The sequence below is a fragment of the Lampetra planeri genome, chromosome 36 (assembly GCF_965212315.1).
Source record: "Lampetra planeri chromosome 36, kcLamPlan1.2.h2, whole genome shotgun sequence".
In the NCBI taxonomy this organism is placed as follows: domain Eukaryota; kingdom Metazoa; phylum Chordata; class Hyperoartia; order Petromyzontiformes; family Petromyzontidae; genus Lampetra; species Lampetra planeri.
This window is the reverse complement of record NC_136142.1, coordinates 6,849,561-6,862,491: the sequence shown is the minus strand read 5'-3', so window position 1 is coordinate 6,862,491 and position 12,931 is coordinate 6,849,561. Positions and strand designations below refer to the sequence as shown.

The 12,931-nt window shown below is 50.5% G+C and overlaps 1 protein-coding gene across 2 annotated transcripts in view; it reads left to right on the top strand.

Moving 5' to 3' along the window:
- Positions 1-12,931, top strand: part of NPHP4 (nephrocystin 4) — a 284,183-nt gene that overhangs the window by 260,998 nt on the left and 10,254 nt on the right. For both annotated transcript variants that reach the window (XM_078611468.1, XM_078611467.1), the window contains exons 23-25: positions 3,177-3,256; positions 3,734-3,819; positions 6,211-6,385. In XM_078611468.1, the coding sequence (XP_078467594.1) occupies positions 3,177-3,256; positions 3,734-3,819; positions 6,211-6,385 (341 nt within the window). The remainder of the gene's footprint in view (positions 1-3,176; positions 3,257-3,733; positions 3,820-6,210; positions 6,386-12,931) is intronic.

The following is a 12,931-nucleotide window of genomic DNA, read 5'->3' as shown; positions in this document are numbered from 1 at the left end:
GACAGAAGCCATTTCAGAGAACCGTAAACGAGAGAAAACAAATGCGCGTTGAGGCGGGGTTTTAAACGTCGCGCCTCGGTCTCTCAAGTGCGAATGTAAGCATAAATGTGTCGTAACCCTCCACCACCCGACACAGCCAATTAGTAAGGGATTTGTCACGTAAACAAAATGCCAATTAGTTACTCCTTCAGCCCACCGGTGTGTTGGAGAGCAAATGTTCTCTTTAATTGGCTGTGTCGGGTGGTGGAGGGTTCCGACACATTCATGCTTACGCGATCTAACCCAAAAACCTTTATTATGAATAATATTGGTCGCGAAAGCCCTACGTGTCAAAGTCACTTTAGTGACGGGCAAGCCCTCCAAGACGCCACGGCATGAAGGGCACCGTATCAAACACCTAGAAAAAGTTTGTGAAGCAGGCAATGCGTCTCCAGGTATATATCTGTCTGTCAACATGAATTTAACAATCAAAATTGGACGACCTTCTGGCCGTGGGGCTGATGGTATACCATGCGTAACATTGACCTCCACGACGACGTGAATGATTATTTAGCGCTACGTACCATCGGATATGACAAGCGCAGCTCGATTGCTATCGCGGAGTCTAAGTTTAGCGTGCAGCCCACTGGCATCGATTTGCGACGCCGCCGGCTCCCCATCGCATGCCGTGCGTCAGCGGCCGACCACGCGGCGCGCCGTGTGGACTGAACGCCGCGGACACCCAGAGGCGAAATGCTGGACGGCCAGCGAGAGGGGGAGGGCGGGTTCAGAGTTTTGCCGACTCCGCTGGCCTACACGACTCACGCCCGCAATCCGGCAATTTGTGTTGTGGGGCTGATCTCGTTACGTCTCGGGAGTATATACACACATCGGGGTGGGGCAGCACTTTCCCACCTCGGAAGCTAAGCAGGGTTGAGTCTGGATAGTGCTCAGAGATGGGAGACCCACCCATGCATTCCAGGTTGTTATAGGCTGCTACTGCCGCAGGGCTGTAGGTGGGCAGCAGAGTCCAATCCATAAGAGGTTTTTTTGGGGGGTTGGTCGCCAAAGCCTACGTGTGAAATTGAGCAGAGTGCAATGTATCAAAATCCAGTGTTGTACCGTATTTGCATGCTCCCGTATCTATGCCCTCTGGCTTTGTCTACCTGAACTGACCAGCGTGGTGAAGTATGGTCAAATAAGCCCCGCGACCCACGCGGCGTGGGGAGGCCGTCGTCCAGAAGTAGCCTGACAAAATCGGTGTGGAAAGTTCCATTATAACATTGGGCTGTTAGATCGTTTTATCGTGGGTTGTCGTCCTTGTCGTGGTAGAGAAGCTTGTGTATCTCCATGACCCGGAGAGCAATGCCGGCGGGAGCCTCAGGCTCCCAGCAGGCCCAACCATGCCGGACTGGTCAAAGAAAAAATGGACAATCTCTGGTCCTCCAGGTTGAGGGTTGGGTGTGGGGAAAAAACTGAATTGTTATGGAAACTGCAACAAGTACACATTTAATACCGGACCACCAGGAGGCACCTAGCCACGGAACTGGCAGGATGACCCTATCCAATCAAAGCCCTCGGAGGGACGTTGGAATGGTGAAAAGGGGCCTCCTGGACCTAAAGCACATCATCAAGGTTGGAGCCTGTAACGTACGTTCCATGTACCAAACGACGTCCAAGATGGCCCAAGTTGTCCACGAGATGATACGCTACCAAATTAACATCTTAGGAGTAGGCGAGTGTTGACCAACTAAAAACCATGGGCCTGTCTTGGGGTGAAGCAGAGAAAGCTGCTAAAGACCGTCTGGCATGGCGTGGGCTTGTTGTGGCCTTATGCTCCACAGGGAGCAAAGAGGAGTAAGTAAGCTAGATCGTTGATCTGTAAATCAGTGAAAATACGAATCCTTGTTTTGTTTTCCATTATGTCACCATTGTGCCCATCAAACCATCTGGCTGGACGAGGTTTGCCAGCGCATCACTTGTGTCAACCCAGGAATGCCAAATCTGAGTCCCTGGCACAGAAATCCCACAGGTGCTGTGCACCCATCCTTAAACGACCCTGTCAACTCTCCCGTCGTTTCAGACAGCCACACAGAAGGACAAGTGCCGCGCTGCCACAGCTGGGATGAAGCGTTCTTGTGCAATAACAAACGCATGCTGCTCATGACAGTGTGTGCCCGGGTGGAACGCAGTTGACTAAATCCAAAGTAGGAGTCACGTTAACACGTGTGTTGAGTGAAAACCCATTAAAAGCTATAATAATAGAGTTTTTCACCCTTTTTTCTGGCAACAAAACTGAAACCTTTTTACAAGGATTCATGTCTGCATTAACCACAAGACTTGCAGTCAAAATGCAAACAAAAAACACACTGATAATATATGCATTGTCCTCGATTGGTCCACACCAGAGACAGCTTTTTGGTACTGGCAAAGGATGTCTAATGATGTAGATCCATTGAAAGCTCCTACGGAACACAAGACAACGAGATGGTGGTAGTGTGTGGCATATAGTACCACCACGTGCCTGCCCGCCTTCGTCTCCCCGGTGATAGTGATCATGAAGTTAACGACACCGCCATGCGAGCACATTTTTTATTTTAGGTTGGGTCTACCGCAGGGGGAACCAGACCAGGTTGACCGGACGACTTTATGCAGGATCTGCGTATCGTAGCTCCATAGTTTTGTGATCTAGCGGATGCCACTGGGATTGTTGCACAGTGCACCAGCCACTGTGGCATGAAATGTCGTGCAGATTAAATAGATTCATATCGATTCTTAATTTCGCGACGAAGAGGTCGACTCAGCTTTCAAACGAATGTCTACCACGTGGTGTCAAAGCATCAGCACTGAGTAAACAAAGGTGGCTTGGTGTGGTGCTGGCCCGCACACCGCTCCTGCATTCGTTGCGCAGGTCTTAATAGGTGCTCGCTAACAGCGCTTGCCACAACTGCTTATAGCAGCTATAACGGGGGGGGGGGGGGGGGTGGGGCGGAGGATCTTTGTCTGTTTCGTGTGCACATTCAGTTACAAGAACCTGAGTTTGATTCATAACCACGCTCGTCACCTACCTGCTCGCTACCTGCGGCTGCCCCCAGTCGTCTTTAAGAACAATTGTGGAGGAGCTGTGGAGGGGGGGGGTGTGGTTGATGGGATCCTCGTCATTGTTGTTCTAACCTCGTTCTGTTCGCCATCCACAGGTAGAGCAGAAGGCCGAGCCGAGCAGCAGCTGCACGTGAGATGCAGCGATGCCAACATCTTGTGTAACACGTCGAACTCGGTAGGTGGAGGGTCGGTGGGCGGGTGGGCGGGCGGGAGCAAGGGAGGGATGAATATTGCACGGCAACGATAAATCTTACGGTAAAGGTGAATTGCAAAATGGGTTTAAACATAGGAAAAAAAGACGATGACGACAATGACGATGGCCATAACAGTTTGTGCCATAACAGTTTGTGTCATTATTATTACGTGTTGTTGTCGTCGTCGTTAGTTTTCATCCAGAGCCACGTGCTGTACGTATGTTGGATTTCTTCCACACCGTACGTAGCTAATCTTAGGTGCGGTGCAAGGAGAACGAACTAAACACAAAAGGCAGTTCTGAGAAATTGAGTTTGTCAATCTATATCAGCGTTCTAGACGGCCGCAGAAGCGCTCCTGAGAGCGCGCGCGCGATGCAGAGGACCGTCTTTGTTCGACGTCGCTAGTGCCCCGTTGGAAGGACTAACTCAGCCTGCCGTGTCTCACCCTCGCCCGCCAGGGCGCGTCGGAGCCGTGCGACATATCCGTGAAAGTCTCGGGCAGCCCGTCGCCGCACGTCACCACGTTTTTCATCATGATCTACACGTGAGTCTCGGCGGCAGACACACGGCGGCGCAACCCCCCGCGGGCGGAGATCGGGCCACACTGCGGCGTGTCAGCCGACACGTGCCCTTGCCGGCCTCGTCCCGTGCTTCTTCGCTCGTGAGGCGTGGGCAGGGATCCGAATGGAAACGTTCAAATGTTTGCGCATTCTTCGTTGGCGAACGAATGGCAGTGCGACAGTGAGGAATTCTTGAATTGGCCTCGTGCGAAGGTTGGAGTCGTTGCCCCCTCGTATGCACGGCAGGCTGTGTGTTCGGCCACTCCAGTCTCAGCTGCTTCGATTGATTTAGTTTTGCAACACAGTTGCACGCTACTTAGCCATTAAACATATATATGGGGGGCGGGGGGGTGCCTGTTCTTGCGTAATAAAGTATTTGCGAGCAAGCCTGACATCCAACCCTCCCCTCTGGTCTGGATCGCCCAGCCCAGTAAGTGCGGTGGGGAATCAAGGCAAAGAAAAGTGCCTGCCAAGCCTATTAACAAAAAAACAATTGAAGACATTTCATGTAAGCAAGTAATTCTTAAATAATGAAACATGAGAAGAAATGACGAATCTCAGTGTGTCATTTACCACGATCAAGGTCGATTTATTGAAGCGCATAAATGATAATTCAGCCAGTTGTCAGGCTGCCATCATGACAACATGACCCCATCCAGCCAATCAGAGCAGGTGCGAGAACAAATATTTAAATGGCTGACCAGTCTAAATTCAAGAAAGGTATTAACTACCTTCCGTCGTGCTGTGTGTTGCTGGCTGCGTGTGGTAACAGTCACTCCTGGAACCCATATACAATGGTCATATAAATAGTAATTTATGAAACGCTAAATCATTCTGAACGTATCTCTTTGCCGTCTCATCGCTCCGTGTTCATTAAATAAGCGTAGACATCGTGCATTTTGAGTCGGCAGCATGGAACTACGAAATCATCACCGCCTCGATCGGCATCACAAGCACTAACGACAAATATCCCCCGTATAGCCTTTAACAGACTGTCGGGACAAATGCTGTTAGCGAGCACCTATAAAGGCCAGCAAGGCGCACGAGGGGTGGGTGGCCAGCACCACGCCCAACCACCTTTGTCTCCCTCGTGACGATGTTTACAAATCACACCAGGTACTCAATTGAGGCCGAGTCGATTCTAATAATCATCACTTGGCCGCGAGTTGGAATTGAACATGGGTCCGCTGGGTTCATAGCACAGCGCGCTAACCGCTCCACTACTACCACCCCCCCCCACCACCACCACCATCAAAACCACAAGCAGCAGATCTAGGGTATTGTCCTGTTGATTGAACTCCATCATCATCATCAAGCCATGGATCGTCTTGTACAGATGCAAAGGCAACGGTGGTGTTAACCTTCGACGCCCACGCTCTGCAGCGAGGGGTACATGTTTCATAATGCGCAGCGTCAGTCCTGCAGTGAATGTCACTCTGCAGCGTTTGCTCCGCAACCTAAGGAAAAACCAATGACTGCATGCACCATCTACGTTGGGCGTTGCCAGCTTTGAAAATTAAATTCCCACAAGCCAAAGTGACATGCTCGCTTGATTATTGCACGCAGTGTTCCCTGGTGTGGCATCCTTTTGTGCCGCTTCGTAATTTTAACATAGCATTTAAAATAACAGCTATCCCGATCTGTTTAAACTTTTTATTTGAATCCCCACCCCCCCCCTCCATATATGTATATTATTACTTTGGGGATGTTTTGCATTCTGTAATCTTCTTGTCCAATGCTCTTTTTGTCAAGTGCTGTTGTTGAGATTGTCTACAATGGGTGTGTGTCGCCAATTCTGCGTCTTTAGTATTTTACAAACTGCCCACCTCTTAACCCAGACTTCCCACTGTGTCGTCGATCATCATCTTCCCTCCGTCATTCGTACTTGTGTTATTAGGCCTTCTTCCGCTGCGCCTTTCGCTCCCTGCGTCTACGCCTTTTGTTTACCCTCTGATTCTATCCACCGCATCTATCACTGCCTGTCTTTATACATCTCATTATTTCTTCCACTTTGTCCGTGTGTCTCTGCTTGCCTGCTTATCTTCTGGCCTGCCAGCATTTTACAATGGTCTGCCTGTATAGCAATGTTTGTCTCTCGCACCCACCACCACACACCTCCTGCACCCACCCAACCACCCACCACACCCACCCACCCCACCACACCCACCAACCCACGCACCCACCCACTGCAACAACCACCCACCTCGACCATTCCTTATTCACCGCCACCACCTCCTGCACCCACCCACCACACCCACCACACCGACCATTCCCCGCACCTCCGATTACCACGGTTGGCTAGAACGTACGGCGCAAAAGAAGTTCAACGTACATACAGACATACATTCTCCCTCCGCCACCTGCCCCGCGCACAGGGACCCGTACCACGCGGTACCCGTACAACTGTGGCGCATGCTGGTGCACTGGGTGCAGCGTGTCGACGTCTCCTGCCAGCTCGGGCAGTCGGCGCGCACGTCTTTGCCGCTGCGGGGGACTCGCGCCCTGCGCCGGGTCCAGTGCCACGTGGCCCAGCCCGACGCCGTCGTCGAGGTACGAGCGTGCGGTGGGCCGCTGGCGAGACGTTGTCTACCTCGCCTGGTCTACAGGAGGTTCGTGGGTTCCATCCCGACCCTGGCGCCTGCTGTATATTTGGAGTTTGCGTGTCTCTTATCATCGTCATCATCACGGTGGCTAGGAGATGTTAACTACCTCGCCTGGTATACAGGAGATCGTGGGTTCGATCCCCACCCTGACGCCTGCTGCATATTTGGAGTTTGCATGTTCTCTCTCTCTCCCCGTGGTCGCGTGGATTTTTCTCCGGGTCCTCCGGTTTTTCCCTCCACGTTTAGAAACGTGCGTTTAGAGTATTTGGCTGCTATACATTTCCACGTGATAAGCCACTTCGTTGAGCTGCCATTTATGGCCAGGTCACTTCTGAAAAAGAGCCATACAGCTCAATGGGCCTTACCTGGTAAAATTTAAATAGCTATAGTAACTATAGTTAGACGGGCCTCCTGCATGCTCCAACAATCATGTGGATGACTTAAGGCCGAATGAGAGCCCGTTGCCTGTGACCAAAGCACACGGAATAAACTAAAACTAAACTTTTAATTTTGTCAGGTAAGGCCCACTGAGCCATATAACTTATTTTTCAGAAGCGACCTGCCCATAATTGATAGCCCAACGAAGTGGCTTATCACGTGGAAAATGATAGCAGCCACGAATACTCTAAACGCAGTCCCTCTACTTATCAAGACGTTTTCGGCCAACCATTCATTCAGTGCGCATTTGTGCGTGTGGGATGAAACCGGTAGCGCCCCGGAGAAAAAAAAAACCTACGGGGGTGGCTGAGACCCCGATTTAGAGCCCGGGATCTCGACGGTGATGCCGCCACCATGGTCAGCTCTTCTTGAAAGCCGATTGCGTCTGCGAGCGTCTGCGAGCGGGGGTTTACCGTTGGATTTGAAGGCAGCGGACACGTGCGACCGTATTTAAATCTGGACTTAACATTAATTTTTCATCGTCACGAATTGTTCCCCAAGTGCTTTATGCCCAGCTGGTTGTTGTAGATCATACATTTCTGAGCAGATACTGTACGTTCCGCAGCGTACCGCAGGTAGGAGGCTTATAACCAACCACCCCCTCCTACCCCGCAGGGAATGATTTCATTATCGCAATACAGGGTCGTGAATTAATTGAATAATTATATAATGAGTTCCTGTTTTTCGTCCTCTTCTTACCGTGTATTTTTTGTTTCTCATTCTTACAGCCTCATAATCGCACTCATTTACATATTTCTTTTTTATTCACGGAAATGTTTCACGAATGTGATCGACAAATTATCAGGCTCGCAATTTGATGCACATGACCGTGAACGTTTGACGAATCGATGCATCGTTGCATGCCAACAACAAACCCTTGTAATGTAGCCGGGCAAGTGGACAAACGGGATCATCGGTGTAACAAATCGAAAGAAAACGAGTAGGCAGGCAAGTAAGGTAGCGTTCTTGTTGATAACCATGCAACAACAAAAAAACTATCAAGACAGCAAGTCTTGTTTTGCAAGAGATGCGAGTGTAATATTGTGTTAGGGAGTAATTTGCAGGGCACAAATTTCATGCCAACAACAAACCGGAAAATTATATTCTTCACAATGAAGGATTTTTGGGTATCCATTATTTATAATAATTGACTGCCAGACAATACTAGTTTATTCCGAAAGTTATTTTGATCGGACCTGCCATCCAATTTCGTAAGCGCTTCAAGGGATTATTATTTGTTTTTAAGTTGTTATGCGCACATAATAGCTCGCGATGCCGAGCGTCGCGACGAAGATGCGTTTTGTGTGCCGCAGTTCGAAATAGCTCTTAGCTGGGTTGTAGGCGAACTCATCCCACTGGATGTCAACAAATTAAGTACCACTTTGCAGAAAGTCCACAGCCAGTGGTTTGTCCTTGGAAGGGAACGGACCATTGCCCTCTAATGTATCAGTTCCGCCACTGGCTTCATGGAAATGAGCGCCTGCCCTGCACTTATTCTTGGTTCTTTCGGTAAAGTCACGGATTGCAATCGAAACGTCGTCAGAATTGTATTGTTTTATTTTTATTATTTTATTGTTTCCCTTCTACGTGACTTTACCGAAAGAACCAAGAATGTGAATCCCTGCAGTCACGAAAGCTGTGCATCGAAATTTGCCCTGCACTTGTTTGAGCGTAGATACACTTGGCTCACGTACACGGTGAGTGGTGCAGTATTTGTATTCACATTTTTCTACGCTGTTATGAATGTCATACGCGCGGTTGAGCCCGGATGGTGCTTGGATGAGTGACTGCCTCCACACAAGCAAAGCTACGTGGAGGGCACTCGATGGTCGGTGGTGCAAGAGTATAAAATTGTTGTACTCTACTCCTGCGTTTGCACGGCTCTACTCCCCCCGGCTTCACAAACCCGCATAGACCAACACCGTGAAGTACGCATTGTGACTGACACTGCAGCGGGGTTAACAAAGTGGCTGTGCATTTTATTTAATATAGTTCAATTTAAATCACAATTGCAGATCGGTTTTCCCCGATTTCCCGCGTGTGCGGGCCCAATGGTTTTGTTTCTCCCCCCCCCCCTCTCTCACCGCTCCCCGCAGAGCCCCCACCCCCACACTCATCATTATCACCGTCGTCGTTATATTTTTTTGCGGCCACGGCGAGCGGCTCGCGACGAAGCCGCGGCATTGTGCCCCAACTTATTGGGAGGGGGAAGCAATCAAGACGCCCGTTAATTGGTTTTCGCCGCCCCTCCCCCGCCTCGGCACGCCGCAAGCCAGCGGAGGCCGACCCCCGGCGGGGTCAAGACCCGCGTCCGCAATGAGTGCCTGACGCGGGTGCTCATTAAGCGATTGGGAAATGGCAGCGTGGCATTTTGCGCAGACGTGACACGCGCCGGGGTCGGCGGGGGGGGGGGGGGTTCAATCACGTGCCCGACGTGCGGCCCGCTAATAAGAGGGAAGTTGAGGCGAGGCAGCTGGGACAACCACGCCCGCCCGCGCTTCCTCGTGTTTCGAGAGACGACTTTGCGAGAGAGAAGCGGCGCACGGTGCCTCGGTTGACGATGACGGACAAAGTCTCTCTCTGTCTCCCTTTTACGGCCCAGAGCCAGTGGTAGAAATTTTGCGTCCCTATTGCCGGGGAAGGGGGTGGGGGGGGGGGGCGATTCCATCTGACTCGGCCACAGAATTGCGTGAAACTTTATTGACCCCCCCCCAGAGCCTCCGTCACCGCACCAGGATTTGAGCTCGCAAACTTCTGATTATTAACCCGAATCCTGGCCGGTGATGAATTAATAATAATAATAGCAATTGTAATTAAACTTAGTACGCAATATAAGCTCACCTGGGCTGGAGCGATAGAGCAGTGTCTGGCGTGCTGCGTTACTAGCCTAGCAACTCGGGATGGGTTCCTGGCACGGCTGATATAAGTGGCTGCCTTAGTTCAAAGCCACTGCTGATGAAGTGCCATCACATGGTCAGTTTAAGGCTGAAATTAGGTCGCGGAGACCCAAACCCCAATACAAGCAGGGCACCGCGGTGGCGAGATGTTAACTCCCTCTCTTGGGATACAGGAGGTTGTAGGTTCCATCCCAACCCTGACGCCTGTTGTATATTTGGAGCTTGCATGTTCTTCCCTGGTCGCGTGGATTTTTCTCCGAGTCCTCCGGTTTTTCCCTCCACGTTTAGAATCAACTCGCGTTTAGACTATTTGACTGCTATACATTTCCACATGATAAGCCACTTTGTTGAGCTATCATTTGTGGTCGGGTCGCTTCTTAAAAAGAGCTATACAGCTCAGTGGGCCTTACCTGGTAAAATAAAAAAAATTGTTTACAGTTTTACAAACATCGCCCTGAATACATGCATTCTACATTCGTATCTTGGAAGCTAAGCTGGCTTTAACCTGCTTTGTACTTAGATTGGAGACTGCTTCGGAGTACCAGGTGCGAAGATGACGGGAGGGCATTTGAGTCTTGAACCTCGCCTTGTTGAGTATTGCCGCACGTCGTGAGTGAAGATTTTTTCTTCTGAGTACTCCGGTTTGAGCCTATTTACCCAAACACTTGTTAAGGAAATCAGCCCAACATTGTAACGCAGGAAACCTCCTGAACGAAACCATCCAGACTCATTGAGGCTTTCCCAGGTAAACGAACAAAAATTATCTTTCCGCAATCGGCCAGAAATCGAGCCGAATTTGAACTCACAAAACAGGCCCCCGCGCACGCCAACAAAAAAGCAAAGCCCTCAAAAGGGGCCCCAGAAATAGCGTTATTGACCCTCGTTTTGCAGAAGAAACAAATGAATGTGGAGCGAGTCGCCCACGGACATTCGCCCCAAAGCGCGTGGCCGGCGCTCAGATTGCGCTATCCGTACTGGGAAGCCGGTGGCGTGGCGGGGGGAGGGTGGTTCAGTTGAACGATTGATAGTTTCCCACGCAATTCACATTAAATCAATTGGCCTCGGCTTGACGTGGCCTTTCTGAGCGCGGGGGTGGGGGCGGAGGGTGAGAGGGGGAACCGAGGCTGTATCGTCGCAGCCACATTGCACGGCTTAAATTGACCCCCCCCCCCCGCTCGTATCGCGAGTAGCCCGCAGCAGTCCTCTAGCAAGTGGGCTTGTGGCGAGTATTACACGGCAGGTTTAGGCTACGATGGTGCGTGGGTGGAGAAATGTGGGTGGGGGGGGGCAGCAGGGGGGGACGGTGTGAGCCGTTTCTCTCCGTGACCGGCTTCCAAGCGGAGATCGCCCCCGAGTGTTTTGTTCGTAAGTGGACTTTTTTTTTCCCTTCGAAAGCGCGCAAGCGATGTTAGAAACTTTCAACTTGCTTTTACCGAGTTGGAAAGATCGTAAAGGGCCACGCAGCTCCCTTGTGAGGATGGGTTTCGGAGCGGTAATGATGGTTCACTTGTGTTCGTGTGCCAACGTAAGCTGAGCGGGTTTGTTTTGAGTAAGCTTGATTGGGGCTTTTTTATTGTTGGGGTATATTGTTGACGTTCGTATCGTCCGTGCATTTGTTGCAGAAATTATCACGGGCTTATCCCTCCGCATTCGATAATCCCATGCCCCCCGTACGTACGCATCGGAACACAACACACAAGATGATTTAGCTTTGTTTAACACGTGCTGCCCTTATCCTCGTCACTATTACATCTTTAAATATAAAATAAACCACTTAGCCGCGCGCTATCTCTCTCTCTCACCATAACCAGCTAGCACGGCCGCCGCCTGCCTTTCTAAATTTGCGCAGTCTGGTGGAACGGGTTGTTGTCTGCTATAATACGGCCTCGGGCGCAGTGTAGCGGGCGCTAAGGCATGGCCCGATGAGCCCTAATGAGGATGACCTATACACCAAGCAAGGCTTATAATACCCGCAGCATGTCACGGCCATCACCTGTATTGACTGCTTTCCAACATCAAGTCCCGGCCAGGGGGTGAAGGGACGGCACCGCAGTTGTCGGAACTGAGTTCGATCCCCAGTCGTGGCTAACGCCGGTGGTGAGCGATATCTGAAACCGGTTCTGCTCCCGCCCCCGCCGCCCCCCCCCCCCCCGCAAATACACTTCAGTGGAAGTGAATCGTGGCCTGCTGAGAGATCTCTGTAAAAGTGACTGGCAGTGATTGAATAGGCAACTATCGAGGCATATGGCAATCGCTTCAGTGGGTTTCTAGGAAAATAGATTGCATTTGCATCATAATAATAATAGATCTACGGGAAAGTTACTGAAGCTCAGCGGCTGAGATGCAACAAATGTTGTCATTACAATAGTTTCAGACGTGGCTTTAAATTCACATTAAAAAGCAGCTGCCGCCGAGTTTAAACAGAAGCAACAGGTAACACCGCAGGCATTAACGGGTTTCTCCCATCACGTGTCCATTGCCGTACAGCGTTGATTCGGGGCTTCTCGGGAACCTACCCAGCGCACCGACGACCTTTTTGGTGATTGCTGCATCTGCTGCCGCATTGGTGGCTCCGCTGGTGGCAGCAGCAGCACAATTAACGACAAAACTCAACACACTCGTCTTCTTGGTTCTTTCGGTAAAGTCACGTAGAAGGGAAATAATAAAATAACAAAAATAAAACATAATAAAATAATTCTCACGACGTTTCGGCCACAACGCAAGCAGCCGTCCTTCACCTGAGGACGGCTGCTTGCGTTGTGGCCGAAACGTCGTGAGAATTATTTTATTATGTTTTATTTTTATTATTTTATTTTTATTATATTATTTCCCTTCTACGTGACTTTACCGAGAGAGCCAAGAAGATAAATCCCTGCAGTCACGAAAGCTTTAAATCGAAATTCAACACACTCGACTTAACGCTGTGGCCTTAAAGGGAAAACGAGTATTTAACAGGCGACATTGCGACAACTTGGCCTTCCTCGTAACGCGTAAACAAATAGACACACGAGACGAGCCAGCAACTGCGGCGCCGCTTCAACCCCTCTTCATGTGGCCCATCGCAAGCAAGTCACGAGCGTCACGTTAACAGGCAGGCAGACCCTCCCTGTCACATGACTCAGGGGAGCCAATCAGATTGAGCCCGTGACATCACTTGG